This window comes from Pogona vitticeps, chromosome 5 (genome assembly GCF_051106095.1).
Source record: "Pogona vitticeps strain Pit_001003342236 chromosome 5, PviZW2.1, whole genome shotgun sequence".
Taxonomy (NCBI): domain Eukaryota; kingdom Metazoa; phylum Chordata; class Lepidosauria; order Squamata; family Agamidae; genus Pogona; species Pogona vitticeps.
Genome location: NC_135787.1, coordinates 40,487,612 through 40,505,147, shown reverse-complemented (window position 1 = coordinate 40,505,147; position 17,536 = coordinate 40,487,612). Strand labels below are relative to the sequence as shown.

General features: G+C 38.7%; 1 protein-coding gene across 12 annotated transcripts in view; it reads left to right on the top strand.

The window, feature by feature from the left end:
* INPP4B (inositol polyphosphate-4-phosphatase type II B) overlaps positions 1-17,536 on the top strand; it is a 329,973-nt gene that overhangs the window by 191,653 nt on the left and 120,784 nt on the right. For all 12 annotated transcript variants that reach the window (XM_073001618.2, XM_073001620.2, XM_073001617.2 and 9 more), the window contains 3 exons: positions 3,298-3,409; positions 10,693-10,765; positions 14,942-15,089. In XM_073001618.2, coding sequence (XP_072857719.2) covers positions 3,298-3,409; positions 10,693-10,765; positions 14,942-15,089 — 333 coding nt within the window. The remainder of the gene's footprint in view (positions 1-3,297; positions 3,410-10,692; positions 10,766-14,941; positions 15,090-17,536) is intronic.

Sequence of the window (17,536 nt, the reverse complement as noted above, 5' to 3'; positions counted from 1 at the left end):
GTTGAAACTGAAATCCAGAGCAACAGTAAAGATTTAATATTTAATTCAAATTGGCAGTGATACAAATCTTCTACTTTAATATGTTGTAAATGAATCCTGTTTTCAGCAGTGCATCTGCTGTGACAATTGGACTTTTAAAAGGAATACTGTTATGTGACCTGGCAACTTCTGTTTGGCTTGGATCATCCCTCTCACTACGCACTGATTTCTTGATTGATGCAACCTGTTCTTCTTGCCAGTGTGGTGTAATGAACAGAGTGATGGACTAGGACTCAAGAGACCTGGGTTCAAATCTCCAGTCAGCCATGGAAAGTTTCTGGGGAGTGGCTCTGGTAAAACCAGTGCTATAATATATCATATACCTGAAACCCCTATGAGGGTCACAGTAAGTCAGATGTGACTTGATGGCATATAACACACACATTTTTTTCCTTACACAGGTGGTTAGGGGAGCTATACAAAGGTGTTCCATCTATAATGTTGAAAGGCTTTCCTGTGTCATTCAGAACAGAATTAGCAAGGCAAATCAAATCTGCACAACCTTCCAGTTCAAATTCACTGATTAAATTTGCTCCCAACATATGTTACAAGATAAGGAGCTAGGATGAAGATATACCGAACTCAAGAGCTGGAGTCTCTCTTCCTTGACTGTGGTTCAATGTGACTAGATTGCAAGCTGCCTTGTTGTTTGGAATTTAGAAGGGCCTTTACAGATGCTAATACTGTACACAGTTTTACTGCGTAACATACATCAAGATGTCATGAAATAAAGTAATATCAGAGCATAGACATATGACAGATGGAAGGGGGACTGGGCTTTGTTGACTGACGTTTTGCTACTCATCCAAGCAGCATCTTCAGACTGAAGAAGCTGCTTGAATGAGTAGTGAAACATTTTAACCTAACAAGACAGAAGTCCAGTTGCCATGACTCAATTTCCAGACAAAGTATTAATATGAAAAGGGCTAATAAATAATTTCATTGCCAGTTTAAAAAAAAGAAAGAAAGAAAAAGACATCCTTTGGCCTTGCCAGAAGCAGAAGAGTATGGAGGAGAGTAACAGCAGTGGCAGAGTTCAGAGAAAAGAAGGCTTCTTGCCAGCTCTAGGTGGTAGTAGGAAGAGGGTATTGGTAAGCAGCAGGGCTGTCATTTCTAGTGACAATAAACCTGCTGGTTCTATTGAGATCTTCTCCTGTGTCTCTTCTTAGGATTCACCTGCTGGCATGATTCAGTAGGTAACTACCAGGAATAGCCAAAATGTAAATCACTTGAGTTACATTCATGAGGCACTTTTATTATTATCTTTTAGGCTCCTGGCAAAGATTCTGCTATTCGTCAAGCATTTGAAAGAACAGAAATCCTTCCATTATTATTTCTTGGATGCTTTTATTTTGTATCTTATTTCCCTGAAAGTTTTTTAAAAATATTTTTTCCTTAGTGTGTGTATGTATATGTATATATATATATTAGTTAGCTAGGCTTCATATTCAGATAAAGAGATAAAGCCCAAGTCTCTGCAACCCAATTTATAAGCAGGACTTCTACTGTAGAAAATGGCTGTGCTAGCAATGACTGCATGTAGTCTATGCCAAGTTCAAAGGAATATAACTTTGCCTTCTTTTAATGTATACCACCATAATTATCTTTTATAAATGCATTGCTTCTGTTTATACATTCTCAAACCATGTGGTCCACTTATCAGTTAAGAAATTTATCAATTAATAGCAGCCCTTTCAGCAGTGCATATGCATGAACTGCAACCTTGCGGGGTGGGGGGGAGGAGAGAAAGATTGAATAAACTAATAAAGCTCATGAATTTTGGGTTGACCCCACCACTGGTAAATTGTACTGACTTTTAGAAGAAGTGCAATTTTATAAAACAGTTGTGGGCCTACATTTTTGGGCCCTGAAGCCCAATTGGGTTGTTCCATGACAGATCACAATTAAAAAAATACTTAAAGTCACTTCTGGGTCTCCTCTCAGATTAGGGCCCCTGAAGCTGAAACTTCATTAGTTTCATAGTAGATCTGCTCCTGGACCACGATCATATTGGGAATGTACGCTGGCACAAGTGTAATGTGTGAACTGCAACAATAAATTGCCACTAACTAATGAGTTTCCACTCACATTCCTGCTCACATGTTAGTCACACAACTTGGTACGGCCAGGAATGTCAGCAGCAACTTGTTAATTAGATGCAATTCACTATTACAGTTTACACAATTAAAATTAAAACTCGAAAAAAGGGTTTATTTTATTTCATTTCATTTCATTACTTGCCAAGTATATTTAAAGTTACATGTACACAGTATTGCACTGTATTTAGAAATTATTTGCTGGTCTACAATCAACATAACCACTGGCCATGCTGGTTGAGATTTAGGGATTATATTCCAAAAAAGTAACTCTTCCAAACTCTTTTATCTATCACCAGCACAGCCACAAATAAAATAAAATAATAAATAAAATCCAGTAGAATTACAAAAAGAATTTTATGGTAAAAATTCATACAGCAGATAAAACAGTGAATAAAATTCATAAAATCAAGGTCTTACCAGAGAAGGCTTACATGGAAGATGCCAATCTAGCTTCATGTGGCAAAGAATTTACCATTGTTAATATAATACTTGTTTAATTCTTTTTAAATATTTGTCTATTTATTGTTTTTAGCTTTTAAATATTGTCTTTTTAATGATGTAAGCCACCTTGGGTCCTTCTCAAGGAGAAGATTGGGATAAAAATATTTTCAATAAATAAATAAATTCTGTGGTTTAGGTGCAGCGATTGAGAAGGCCTTTTCTTTTGTCTTGATCAATCATGTCTCCATCATATTTGGGACACAGAAAATAGTCTCTCTATCAAATCTTAAGGTCCAAGCCAGGCTGTTTTCTTTTGCAAAATCATTGTGCTGGACTCATAAAAATATATTACAGTACTGAAGGATATAAAAATAAATCAGTGAACTCAGGACTTGAATTCAGATTCCCACTTGGTTATAGATGATGAAAAAGAATCTCAGTCTCAGACTGTAACATTAAAGTGGGAGGCAGAGATCTGTGTTGGCTGCCTTAAATCCATTGCAGGAAATGTGGAATATATATGTAACAAATGAAAATAATAAATGGATTTTGTGAAGCTTCAAAGTGTTTATAAAACAACCTCGTCATTTGGTCCATCTCTTGCATGTAAATCAATGTCCTGCACTGTTTTTCAGGCATAGGAAATTAATAATAATTCTTTTATGCAAACAAAAACAAATCTCCCCGGTGTCTTGCTTTATCCTGTTGTTTTCCTCAGGAGCTTGGATGGTGGAAAGACATTTGGCACTATAGAAATCAGCTTTATGAAGATGGGGGAGACGGAAGATGGGGAGGCACATCACATCACAACAGATGTACAGGAACAAAAGGTATGTACCCAGCCTGGTGCACACATTAAATTCAAAGGATGAAAAAGTGCTGGGTGTCTATCATTACTTTAGTCATAGTAGATTTTAAAGTTTCATTTTTTAAAAAAAGAGACAATATCTCCTATACAGTAAAGTACATTGGAATGGAATGTGGTTCTATTTCAGAGCTTGCTTGCAATTTGTCAGCAAGGAAGTACTAACTTTTTAGAAAGTACTAATTTTGTAAAAGTTTGTCTGATGCAATAACTTTGAACATTCTTAATCCTGCTCCTATCCTGCTTCTTACTCCTAAAGTCTTACTCATTAAAGTTAATGTTTACAATCTTGATCAGATTTCAAATAACCTGCCACTAAGGTGCAAGATTAGATTAGTGGAAGCAAAAATAAAATCAAGCATTTTCAGCAGATTTGTCATAGTAAACTATTTAAAAAGTTTTTCTAATATATAACAGAGAGCCTCCTTTGTTCTACATTGCTATTTTCATAACCTTGGCCTTTTTTGCATTCTTGAATGAATTAGATTGCCATTAATTAAAGAGTCCTTACTTTGATTCTAGGCTGTATACAAAGTCACACACAATTAAATTTAAGGAATGAAAAATCAAAGGGGCCTTCATATTACAAAAAACTTCCTTTGGAAAAAAAAATCCCCTAAGAATATATGCAAGTATTGATACTAAAATTTGTCTTTTCTCTTAAAAAAAGTTTAAGTTCAGGCCAGAATTTGGAGAATTACATTTGATTACAGCTTCCTTAATTCCATAGCCGTCATGTGCTGTTGTGAGTTGCAGTCCAAAAAATTAGCTTATCTGAGCACTGGTTCTGACACCTTTGCTGCTCTTCCCTGTATGGCATTTACTGCAGGCCTGCATAATGTAAGGGTTGCAGGTGAACTACATCTCCTTCCTTCATTTGTCTAGTCAGGAGGAGGGAGGATTCCAAATATGGGATAGTGTCTAAGACCTGAAATCAATAACATAAATTACACGTATATGTTATTTATTATACCTTATTAATAAATGGGGGCTGTGGGTGTAGAATTGTTACAGTCAGGAGCATTGCTAGATATTTGAAAGACCTAGGCTGTGTTCCACAGTTTCAAATTTGTATAAAGCTAGTTCAATCCAATTTATATGTATAAATAAAAAATTTAAATTAAAAAATAGTGACAGGACCAAAATCTATGTGACAAGGAGGCTGTCCATCAAAATTAGCATTTTTTCTCATGATTGTTTTCATTAATCCCACAAACTTATCCAGCCTTTTAGGATCTTGAATAATAATGGTATCTTGCAGTGTAATACATTCTGTTGATATGAGCCTGGAGTCTTGAGAAACAAGCAGAGCCTACACAATTTAATATCATGCCACCCTTTCTTTTTTTTGGGGGGGGGGGTGTTGAGGAGTATCAAAAGGCCAAGACCAAGGTGGTGTTAGATGACCCTGGCTGTTAGAACTTGTAATGTGGATTGCTCCCACTCCTTCAGTCCAAATCACCTTGGGCCAGGAGACTCCTAGACCATAGATGACATCACTAAAGGTTTTGGAATACAAGGGCCAAGACTCCACACTGTGCTTCCAGAGCCTTAGATCAAAAGCCTTTAATAATGATGCTGGAATTGGCATCAAGGTGACCTTGAATGATGTGACCACACAGGTCTGCAAGGAGACACGTTTACTTACAAGGCACAGGTATTCAGGAAAGAACAAGAAAATCCTACGCTGTCAGTGTAATCTGGTACCATAAGTGTGGTTAGAACAATGGTTCCCAACCTTGGGCCCCCACATATTCTTGGACTAAAACTTCCTGAAGCCTTCACCACTAGCTGTGCTGGCCAGGATTTCTGAAAGTTTTGGTCGAAGACCATCTGAAGACCCAAGGTTGGGAATCAGCAGGTTAAAAGGAAAAAGCTAGCTCTGTCCAATTTGAGCGCAGCTGAAAGCAGTAGAAATCTTTGTTAACCATGGGAAGCCAAAACAAAGATTCTGCAGGTGTCCAGGCTGCTGCATGAGCTCACACTGTCAGCAAATGGAGGCCGCTAAGAGAGACAAGAAAAGTTGTTCAAGTTTTTCACAAGGGCAGTTGCCATAATTGTGTTTTAGAAAGAGCAAAACTGAGATGGATTGCAGTGTCTCAAGAATAAAATCCCATTAGTAAGATGCAAACTTTGGTAAACATTTGCTTCTATGTCTGGGCTGAAAAGAGTGTCACTGTGCCCTGAGTATCTTTCATTTCAAACCTTCCCTATATCTTATGGATCTGTATACCCAAAGGCAAAGGAATCAGCTGCAAGTTCATAGATTTTGATGATTGTCATAAAGCAATGTAAAGATAATGTTTGCTTAACTGTATCATGACTAGTAAAGAAATCATAGAATGTTTTGATACGTCTGAGATTCAGGCCTCTGTCTTGTCCCATTGATCTCAGTAGGACATAGACAAAATTTTAACCTCCCCTTAAGAGCTTGCTAAGAAAAATGTATTTCACACTATACACCATCTCACTATATCACCATGCGTGCCCAGAGAATAGACTCTTGTTATAAATCATGCTTTCAGATGACCAACCCAACCCCAGCTATTCAAATAATATTGAAATCTACTGCTTACTCCCATTCTGTACTGGGTTTCTTTTCTTTTTAAATACAAATACTTCCTTTAGGAATGTCTAAATGCCTGGTTGGAGGGGGGGAAAGATATACTGTACAAGGATTTGATCTGAGCAAATATTTGCATGAACTCAGACAAAAAAGGGGGGGTTGAACCTAAGGATATGATCCCTTAGGAGAAGAGTGCTTTTTGGAAAAGAATGTATCAGGACAACGAATCTTATACTTAAAGGAGCTACAAAATCAAGGGAGGCATTTTAGCCTAGTCTCCAGGGTTTTTTTAGTTCAATACTTGTCCAGTTCTTGCTGGACATGGATTGCTGCCTTGTTGTGGCGAAGGGGCTTGAGTAACTCAAAGAAGCTATGGGCTATGTCGTGCAGGGACACCCAAGACGGACATAACATAGTGGAGAGTTCTGACTAAACGCAACCCACCTGGAGTAGGAAATGGCAATGCCACTCCAGTATCTTTGCTAAGAACACCCCATGATCAGAAACAAAAAGCTAAAAGACATGACGCTGGAAGATGGGACCCTCAGGTCAGAAGGCATCCAACATGCTACTGAGGAAGAGCGGAGGACAAATACAAGTAGCTCCAGAGCTAATGAAGTGGTTGGGCCAAAGCGGAAAGGACGCTCAGCTGTGGACGTGCCTGGAAGTAAAAGGAAAGTCCAATGCTGCAAAGAAAAATACTGCATAGGAACCTGGAATGTAAGATCTATGAACCTTGGGAAGCTGGAGGTGGTCAAACAGGAGATGGCAAGAATAAACATTGACATCCTGGGCATCAGTGAACTAAAATGGACAGGGATGGGCGAATTCAGCTCAGATGATTATCATATCTACTATTGTGGGCAAGAATCCCGTAGAAGGAATGGAGTAGCCTTCATAGTAAACAAAAGAGTGGGAAAAGCTGTAATGGGATACAATCTCAAAAATGATAGAATGATGTCAATACGAATCCAAGGCAGACCTTTCAACATCACAATAATCCAGGTTTCTGCACCAACCACCATTGCTGAGGAGACTGAAATTGAACAATTTTATGAAGATTTAGAACACCTTCTAGAACTGACACCAAAGAAAGATGTTCTTCTCATTCTAGGGGACTGGATTGCTATAGTAGGGATCCAAGAGATAAAAGGAACAACAAGGAAATTTGGCCTTGGAGTTCAGAACGAAGCAGGGCAAAGGCTAATAGAGTTTTGTCAAGAGAACAAGCTGGTCATCACAAACACTCTTTTCCAACAACACAAGAGGCGACTCTATACCTGGCAATCACCAGATGGGCAATATCGAAATCAGATTGATTATATTCTCTGCAGCCAAAGATGGAAAAGCTCAATGCAGTCAGCAAAAACAAGACCTGGGGCTGACTGTCATAGCAAAATTCAAGCTTAAACTGAAGAGAGTAGAAAAAACCACTAGGCTACTCAGGTATAATCTAAGCCATATCTCTTATGAATGCACAGTGGAAGTAAAGAACAGATTTAAGGAACTCGATTTGGTGGACAGAGTGCCTGAAGAACTTTGGATAGAGGCTCGTAACATTGTACAGGAGGCAGCAACAAAAAACCATCCCAAAGAAAAGGAAATGTAAGAAAGCAAAGTGGCTGTCCAACGAGGCCTTAGAAATAGCAGAGAGGAGGAATGAAACAAAATGTGGGGTTCCACAGGGGTCGACGATCTCCCCAATGCTGTTTAACATCTATATGAGGCCGTTGGGCGGGGTCATCAGGGGATGTGGAGCATCGTGTCATCAATATGCTGATGACACCCAGCTCTACATCTCCTTTTCACCAACTGCAGGTGATGCTGTCCTGTCCCTCCAGCGCTGCCTGGAGACTGTACTGCGATGGATGCGGGAGAACGGGCTGAGGCTGAACCCGGACAAGACGGAAGTTTTGAGGGTGGGCGCCCCTGTGGCTCGTGGCTTGGGTGGCTCTCTCTCATTTGGGGGGGTGACCCTGGCCGCGAAGAGTGGGGTCCGCAGCCTGGGGGTACACCTGGATCCAACGCCATGGAAACACAGGTGGCGTCGGTAGTCCGTACCACCTTTTTCCATCTTTGACGGATCGCCCGGCTGCGGCCTTACTTAGACTCAGGGGCGCTCACTACTTTAGTACCTGCGCTTGTAATCTCTAGATTAGACCACTGCAATGCGCTCTACGTGGGGCTGCCTTTGAAGCTGACGCGGAAACTTCAGGTGGTGCAGAACGCAGCGGCCAGACTCCTTACTGGAGTGAGGAGACATCAACATATCTCTCCTACTCTGGCCAGGCTGCACTGGCTGCCCATCCGTTTCTGCGCTGACTTAAAAAATGTTAATGCTTACATATAAGGCCCTAAACGGTTTAGGACCTCGATACTTGGCGGAACGCCTACTCCCACCTAGATCTACCCGGATCACCCGCATAAGCCAGCAGGTGAGGCTGAGGAGCCTAACGCCGAGGGAGGCCCAGATGGAAAGGACACGAAATTGGGCCTTCTCGGCGGTGGCTCCTCGCCTCTGGAATAACCTTCCTCTGACGATTCATGCGGCCCCCACGCTGGGCACTTTCAAGAGTCAGTGTAAAACATGGTTATATGTTCAGGCCTTCCCTCCAGTCAATACTTAATTCTTTTTTTCTTTTCCTTCTCCTTTTCTTTCCTTATTTGCTTATTATTGGATGTGCTCTGATTGTCTGTAATTTTTGTTTTATTTTAAATATTTATTGGAAGCCGCCCAAAGTGGTCGACCAGACACATGGGCGGGATACAAATCAAATCAAATCAAATCAAATCAAATCAAATCTAATCTAATCTAATCTAATCTAATCAAATAAATAAATAAATAAATAAATAAATAAATAAATAAATAAATAAATAAATAAATAAAGTAGCGATGGGACATTTATTTAAGCACAAAACTTTAAAAAACACAAATGAGGTTTGTTTGTTTTTCATTTCCATCTTCTTTTACTCTCAAAGTGGAGCTCTGAAATACAAATAATTCATTTACAAAAAAGGGACAAAAAAGGGTATACACAAGTTTCACATTATTTCATGTTCCCCTCTTTTGTTTAATTGTCCATTCACCCTTTGCTTGTCAAATTACACAGGAATGTTTTTTACACAATGGTATCATGAGAACTGCTGTCAGGAGTCAGTCAGAATATCTAGGAGTCAGGAAAGTGGGAATATTGAACCTGTAAAATGGCCTGGAATCCAATGAGAGAAATGTGTATGCTTTGCTTCAGTCATTCTTGTGGGAATCTATGTGCTGCCTTCCAATCCCTTTGTCTTGTCTTGTGCTGCCCGGCTGATGTAGTCAGAACAGAAGGCATCCTTGAGAGAAGAATGAGAAATCTCCCCATACTTTGATATTTTTGGTTGTGGGAACAGATTTTTTTTCTTTTATTTGCTTGCTTGCTTTTCTTGGTTTTTCGGAGGGGACTTGTGCATTTTTTTTTATTTTGCTCTTTTTTCCCTGTGTGAGGTGGAGATGTTTCTCTACTAGACTGCTTTTTAAAAAAATGCTATTTGGTTAATTTGCTGTGTATTTATACTGCTAAAGGTATATCTTTTGGTTGCTTGCTTGATGATTTTTCTTTTTCATGTACTGTTGCCTGCTTTTTGAGTAGACTGATTCTGTGCTGCCTTGGCTCTCTGCTTCTTGGAGTAGTTTCTAGGGCAGCGATGGCGAACCCATGGCACGTGCGCCACAGCTGGCATGCAGAACCCTCTCTGTGAGCATGTGAGCCATAAGTTGCTGGATCGCTGTCCCTGGCAGTCAAACCTGAGGAGGCAGCTGCAGCCATGGTGCTAGCACCCAGACAGGTGGTGGGCCAGGATCCGGAGCAACTGGCGCTGGCGGCAGCAGGCTGGCCAATTTATAGGCAGTGGTGGGGTTGGGCATAACTGGAGGCGGATCTGGAGTGGGGTCCGGAGGCATCTCCATGCCCAGGATTCCTCCTTCCACCGCCACTTCTGCTTCTGCCGCTGCCACCTGCTGGGTTGTGGGTTTTTTTTCTTTTCATTTTGGGCATTGGGGTCCAAAAGGTTTGCCATCACTGTCCTAGGGGTTGATCAGGACATTTGCACTGATTCCTTGTTCCTGTACCCCTGCTTTTTTAGATTTCTTTTTAAAGGGCTTTTGAATTAATTTTCCACTATCTACCTTGTCACTGCTTTTTTGGAGTAGTTTTCAGAAGTTCTTTGGGCATTTGGACTACTAGTGCCAGGAAACATGAATGGGTACAAAGAAAGGGAGATGACCCAAGAGAACTGCTGCCTTTCATGTTTAATGAAAAGTCCAGTACATGGAAAAAACCAAAAATGACGTACCTCCCCTCAAAATAAAGATGTAATTATTTTTTTGAAAAAGGTTTTCACCTTGCACATAGCTTTTGAGAAGAGGAGCAATTCTGAAGGACCTTTATAAATAAGTTATTTTTAGTAAAGCAGGCCCTATCTGAATTTGTTATTGTATAAGGAATTAAATTTTGCCTTCTACTCAGAAAAATTAACATCTGGCACTTTAAATATATTGAGGAAAGAATGTTATATTCGAAAATCATATTTAACACAGTAGACAATGTAATGTGCCAAGTTCAATATGACTTCTTTATGACTTTGATTTCGCGTAGCAAATTCTCTTTTATATTCAAAACATTTTAACTTTTGTTTTATAGTGTGCCTTGGTTTATGATTGTGCATCTCCGGAAAACATCACTAATAAAGAGAGTTTTCTTTTATTAAATGCAGGTATGTGTGCTAAAGTTATGATTGTAGCAGTAATTAATGTTTAATGCTGCGTTACTTATATGTAATTGGGAAGAACTGACTTCATACTTGTATGATTTCTTGATTTCTATAAGAATCCTTTTTATGATCTGCTGTTTTTCACTAGCAATTTAAATAATGCTGGCATAAATTAGCTACAGTTTACAAGAGCATTATCCAGTCTCAGGGCGTCTTACCTCTGACAAAGTTAAACAAATTGTTTTTATATTGCCTTGTAATCATTTTTGCTAAGGCAATTAACAAAGAAGGACAGGAGAGTTAAAATAGAAATACAAAGGCCATGAGATCACCAAAACAACACAAGCCGGCAAGATTCAAAACGGGTTTATAATGCTTCAGAAAATAAAGTTTTGTTTTTTGGTTGTTATTATTGGTGGTGGGTTCTGGATTTTATTTTATTTATTTATTTATTTGCAAGGCAGCATAAAGATGGTGGGTGCCATTCATGCTCATCAGGGGAAGTGTTCAAAAACTGGAGTGCCATGATTGTAAAGACCCTCCCTCTGGTAGCCGTTGACCTCTCCTAAACAGCGGAGGCATCTTCCAGAAACATTGTGTAGATTATATTAATGCATATTGGAGTGGGCAATATCAAATATCCCTCCTCTTTGATGCTACCCTCAACCCTGCTAAGATGGCCCACCTTTGAGGTAGATACATACAGAAACTGGCAGCCCTCTGGACGTGCTTGTCCTAAACCATGAAGAATTTCATAGATCAAAATATGTGGAATGGGCTAAAAATATATGGAGAGCCAATACAGTTCACGTAACACAGATGTAATATGATAGTGAAAGTGTTCTGCACTAGCAGCTGCGTTGGAGCACTTTTGAAAGACGGTCCCACATATAGAATAATACAAACGTTTGACCTTGAGCCTATTGGAGTATGGATAATAGAGGCTAGGTTGTCACTATTTAGATATAGTTACAGCTCATGAGGGGTTACAACCTTGCTTAGCACAGAATGTATACCATTCAGTGGAGAAAAACTAAATGGTTGTTGTTTAGTCGTTAAGTTGTGTCCGACTCTTGGTGACCCCATGGACCAGAGCACACCAGGCCCTTCAGTCTTCCATTGCCTCGCGGAGTTTGGAAGACAAGCTTCATCCTATTTGAATGTGATTCAGTTTATTGACCCTCATCTAGGCCATTAATAAACTGAATTTACCCTGAGTGCTCACTGGAAGGACAGATCCTGAAGTTGAGGCTCCAATACTTTGGCTGTCTCATGAGAAGAGAAGACTCCCTGGAAAAGACCCTGATGTTGGGAAAGTGTAAGGGCAAGAGGAGAAGGGGACGACAGAGGGCGAGATGGTTGGACAGTGTCACTGAAGCGACCAACATGAATTTGACCAAACTCCAGGATGCAGTGGAAGACGGGAGAGCCTGGCGTGCTCTGGTCCCTGGGGTCATTAAGAGTCGGATACGACTTGATGACTAAACAACAAAAAAAGCCCATTAATGTGGTCATAATTAAGATAATTCCAACAGTTAACTCAGATATCTTATGTAATTAATCATTTTGTCCAGATGGTGTGATGTATGCATTTCCCATCTGCTATTCTTCTCCTGTAAAGCATGTCTGTATTTGCATCGAAGAACACTTATAGTACTGTATTTTAATACAAAACAGTATAGTAGTATATAGGTAGATGTAGCAGCTGCCAGAGACACATATATGCACATAAAAGCATTGTGTTTCTGTCTGTAGTCAGCATTCCAGAAACCAGGATCCAGTGCAATTGTTCAACTGATGGAACTGCTTCCTTCAATTGAATCTTCAGGGAGGTTTTCTCTCTTCCTCCTTTTTGTCCCCCTCTGCCTCTTCAAAATGTGCTCCAGAAGATTAAAGAATGCACTGGCACAGATCTTGGGGAACTGCAGAAGACTGCAAGGAGGAAACCAAAAAAGATGCATTGCACTAGACCACTTGAGTCTCAGCAAGTGTTGTTAGCTTTTAATTGTGTTCTTGGCAGTTTTGGAAATACAACCAGGGCTGGGGAAACTTCCCTTATGGATTGTGAAATCCCTAAAATCTTTTTTTTGGACCTCAGAATAGAGGTAGTGGATTCATTGGAATGTACTCCAGGTGTACAGAACATGGAGGCATGCTGACAGTGTTGTCACTTCACTCCTTTCCCACAAAATCATATTTTTTCTCAGGCTTCTTTTTACAGTGGTCTCCGTATCAAGCATATTGATGAAACTGAAAAAGAATAAATTATGTTTCTTTTTTCAGACTTTTCTCTGAAACAGAATTTAACTTACTATCTCAATATGTTTACAAGTTATTATTAAAATAAAATGCAAACAAATGAAATAGCTGATGTCGAATATATCTCATAGCTGTGAGATACAGCAGTATACAATGTATACAATTACTTTTCTCAGACATCGGAAGAGAGATACTGTTTTCATTGGAATTCTACTATTCCGGGAGTGTGGAGCAGTACAAAAAATTTTCAGGAACATTTTGAAGAACTGAAATTACAACTTGAAATCTTTTATGCATTTTGACAAATTGGTACCTTCCAAAGAACTTGAGTTAGATGTTACATAAAGCAATTTCTTGTACTGTACTTGTCAAAACAGCAGCCTTGAAAGGAATAGGAAACAACAGTGAACTCTGCCACTGATTTAAGTCCACTAGCTGTACGGATCCTACAACTATCTGCAATTTGATGTAGTTCTGAAGCTCCTTGTATTGGCTATTGTAGAATAAAAAGGCAGATTCTGGGTTTTTAAGTATGGAAGGATATTTGTGTATGTTATGTACTTTATATTTATAGGTCTGGTTTCAGCAAGTAACATATAGCAATGCTTGATGCATATTTGATCCTTGATATCAGGTTAGGCAATCTATTTCCCTCCAGACTAAAACACACATAATTGCCAGTTGTTGGTGATGTTGATGGGGATTGTAGTGCAGAACATCTGGAGACAAGAAGGACACTGTCCCTGCTCCTGTGTTCAACCTTTTCCAGAAAGTTGTGCCTTCTCATGATGTGCTCAAAGTATGACAGCATCAGTCTCATCATTTTTGCTTCCAGAGAAAGTTCAGGCTTGATTTGATCTTTCTTTCTTTAAAAAAAAAAAAGAAGAAGATCTAGGACCACTTGTTTGTCTTTCTGATGGTCCAGGGTATCTGCAAAGCTCTCCATATTTCAAATGAATCATCACATTTAAAATGAATCAATAGTTTTCCTATTGCTGTGTCCCAGAACTGATCGGTCAAACAGTGCAATAAATTTGGTTATGCTGCACATTAATTCAGTGTTACCCTTGTTTCTTCTTGCAACATGCTGATCTCTTGGCCTCAACCCAACAAATCATTTCAATATGGAAGCATACTGGTGCTACCAACTTTTTAGTTTATTCCACTCTCTTTCAGGAATGTATTATAGTTAAATATTGTTCTGCAATGTATGAAAAAGCATGTCAAAGTGGGAAGGTTTTTCATAGATTGAAATAATATTCTCCTGATATTAATGACATATTCTGCTCCTGTCTTAAAGGTAAATTGTATTGGAGTTGATTAAACATGTATTCAAGTGCAACCAGTACAGTTGATTTCATTGCCACTTGCATAGTGGATCTGATATAAATTTTTAAAATTAGATTTTTAAATTTTTATTATTTTATTTTTTTATTTATTTAAATTATGACTTAAGAGAATTTTATTTTAAAAAAGCATTGATTTTTATCTACCCTGGCCATCCATCCATATGTAAATCCAGTATAAGATTGCTATTCATAGCACACGGTCATAATGGTATCAGCTGTTTGTTGAGATTTTGCTGTTTGTTTTTCAGTTAAATTTCTTTTGTTTCTAGGAATCTATGCCAATAATCCTGCGTTTTTAATCTTATTGCAACTGAAGTGATAAATCTAGCGTTTACTGTACTAAGTAGAATTTAATTGTTTTCTGTTTGGTTACCATAACCTAAGGGTCCCTGCCTTTAATTTATTGAAATACAAATAGCAAATTAACAGCAGAAGGAATTTATTTATGATCTTTTAATTTTGAAACAGGGACACAGAGAAAGAAATAACTTGAGTAATAAACCACAGTGTTAAGTTTTTAACAAAGATATAGCATCAATTAAGCAATCCCATCTTTTTTCCCCTTTTGCAGTGTTAAAAAACCCAATCTGTAGGTTGTATAGATTCCCCACTACTGACAACAAGTGGATGTGTGTACGAGAACAGATGTCTGAGAGCACTCTTTCTTTTCATATTCCCAAGGAACTCATCAACCTGCACATAAAGGAGGATATGAGAAGGTAAGGGAAACAATATGAAAAAGTGAATGTGAGATATAAAATAACATCAGTAATAGAAGGTGACCAGAACTCCTGAATTTATTGATAGGAATTAAGTTGCTCAGTTTCTTGCTGTCAGGGATGAGCCAAAAGCAGGTTTCAAGGGTGAGCTGGAAATTAGAAACCAGTATTTAAGCCAAAGCTGATGGACAAAGCCAGGAGCAAAGTGATGCACGAAGACATGATGAAGACCTTGTTTTTCATGCAAGCTCCCAAACAAAATACAAAGTGTCCTCTAGCCTTTGATTTTATTAAGTAGTTTCATTTATATTGGCAGTTGACTCTGTTTCCTACTTTATCCTCACAACAACCCAGTGAGGTAAGGCTAAGAGAGTCCAAAGTCAGCCAGTGAATTTCATGAACTTAAGGTGCGTAGAATTGTCTTTCTTCACTTCTGTAGACAATGGATGTCAGTCACTAGTGGATCCTCTGTCACCTTTGGTAGAAGCACTTGGCCTCTGCTTGGACTGGAATAATTGGTTGGCAATTGACTGTCTGTCAGAGCTGTAACTCCATGACTATGAAACACAGACGTCTGAAATCTGACATATGTGTTAAAAGGACCTTATCTATTTGAACCTTTGAGAACATTTGACTTTTTAAAAATATTTATTAATTTACATTAATAGAATTACATATGTAGACAGAGTAGACATGTTCTAGATGGGTGGTATATAAGTCAACTAAATAAATAAATATTTAAATATGTTTGTGTATTGAAGCTTGAGGCACCAGTTTCAATTACTAGGTGGCAGACTTCCCTAAACAGCACATAGGCTTGCAGTTACTGGAGTTTAAACTAAGAAACAGGGTTAAGGAGCTTCCTCTCTCACTCATCTGTAGAAGAGTCTGCCATGGGTTTGTAGGCATACACCATGGCATAGGGCAGTTTTAGGGCTCTCATTGAAATACCATGGGCTCAGTGTTTCCTGTTCTGACAGCTGCTGGCTGGCTGGCTGGCTGGCTGGCTGGCTGGCTGGCTGGCTGGCTGGCTGGCTGGCTGGTTGGTTGGTTGGCTGGTTGGTTGGTTGGTTGGTTGGTTGGTTGGTTGGTTTGGTTGGTTGGTTGGTTGGTTGGTTGGTTGGTTGGTTGGTTGGTTGGTTGGTTGGTTGGTTGGTTGGTTGGTTGGTTGGTTGGTTGGTTGGTTGGTTGGTTGGTTGGTTGGTTGGTTGGTTGGTTGGTTGGTTGGTTGGTTGGTTGGTTGGTTGGTTGGTTGGTTTGAAAACTTTGATCTGTTCATCTGAAGGTTTTGCTGCCCTTTTACTTTGCAGAGACAGGCACTGTTTGCAAGTCTATAATTATGGTGATCTGAATGTCATAGATTTTATTGAAGTTATGTAAATGGTGGAACAGCAGTAGATATTTGTGACAGATAGCTAGTAATAGTAAGCATATTAGCAAAATGAAACTATTTCACCAGTCTAATTACATTGTATCTGCCAATTAGATTTCCAAGCCTTATTGCAAGCCATTGGTCAGAAGTAAGGGTTCCTGGTTGTCATCAGAAATCATGCCACAGGCTTACCCTATGCAAAATAAAATAAAGTGGATTTTGTTTTTAAAAATGAAGCAAATAACTTCTAACATGTTTCTTTTTCACCTTAATAATAATAATAATAATAATAATAATAATAATAATAATAATAATAATAATTATTATTATTATTATTATTATTATTATTATTATTATTATTATTATTATTATTATTATTATTATTATTATTATTATTATTATTATTATTATTATTATTATTATTATTATATTGCTACTAGAAACAAACACTAAGTTTAAGCAAACAGCAAAGAGGTTAGTGACACCTTGATGATTATCAGGTTTTCATTAGCCGGAGCTTTTATGAACAACAGCAGTATGTGCTAGTTAAAACCTGTTAATCTTCAAGGGGCCACTAGGAGGAGATGGTGATGGTGGCAAACTAGTTTGGCTTTTCTCAGGAAATAGAAGTCAAATGTCCGAGTATAACCTGATAAAAATAATCCACATCTCCTTTAACCTTGTCACACAACTGTGAACAAAAGCAAGCTAAAATGCACTCTATTTCAATTTGAGAGGCCTAATTCAGATCAACATGTTTTTGTCCTTTTGACAAAGGCAAGGTACATAAACACCCTCTGCAGTAATGATATAAAGCAATATGTGTCCACTTTTGAGTCATGGGCTTTCATCCCACTGCCACGTGAGTTGTAGAAAAATACAGATCTGACTTAGAAAAGTAGGAATATAGGATCCACATGTGCAGCTGTGTTTTCCTCCTCTGTGAAATTATTTTTTGTTCTCACCCACCAACATTTTCACTTGCTGCTGTTTTATACTGTATCAAGTTAAGAAATTGGTTTGCGTGACAGAGAGGTCAGAGGCCACTGAGCAAGTAATGTAGTTTTAGCAGAAT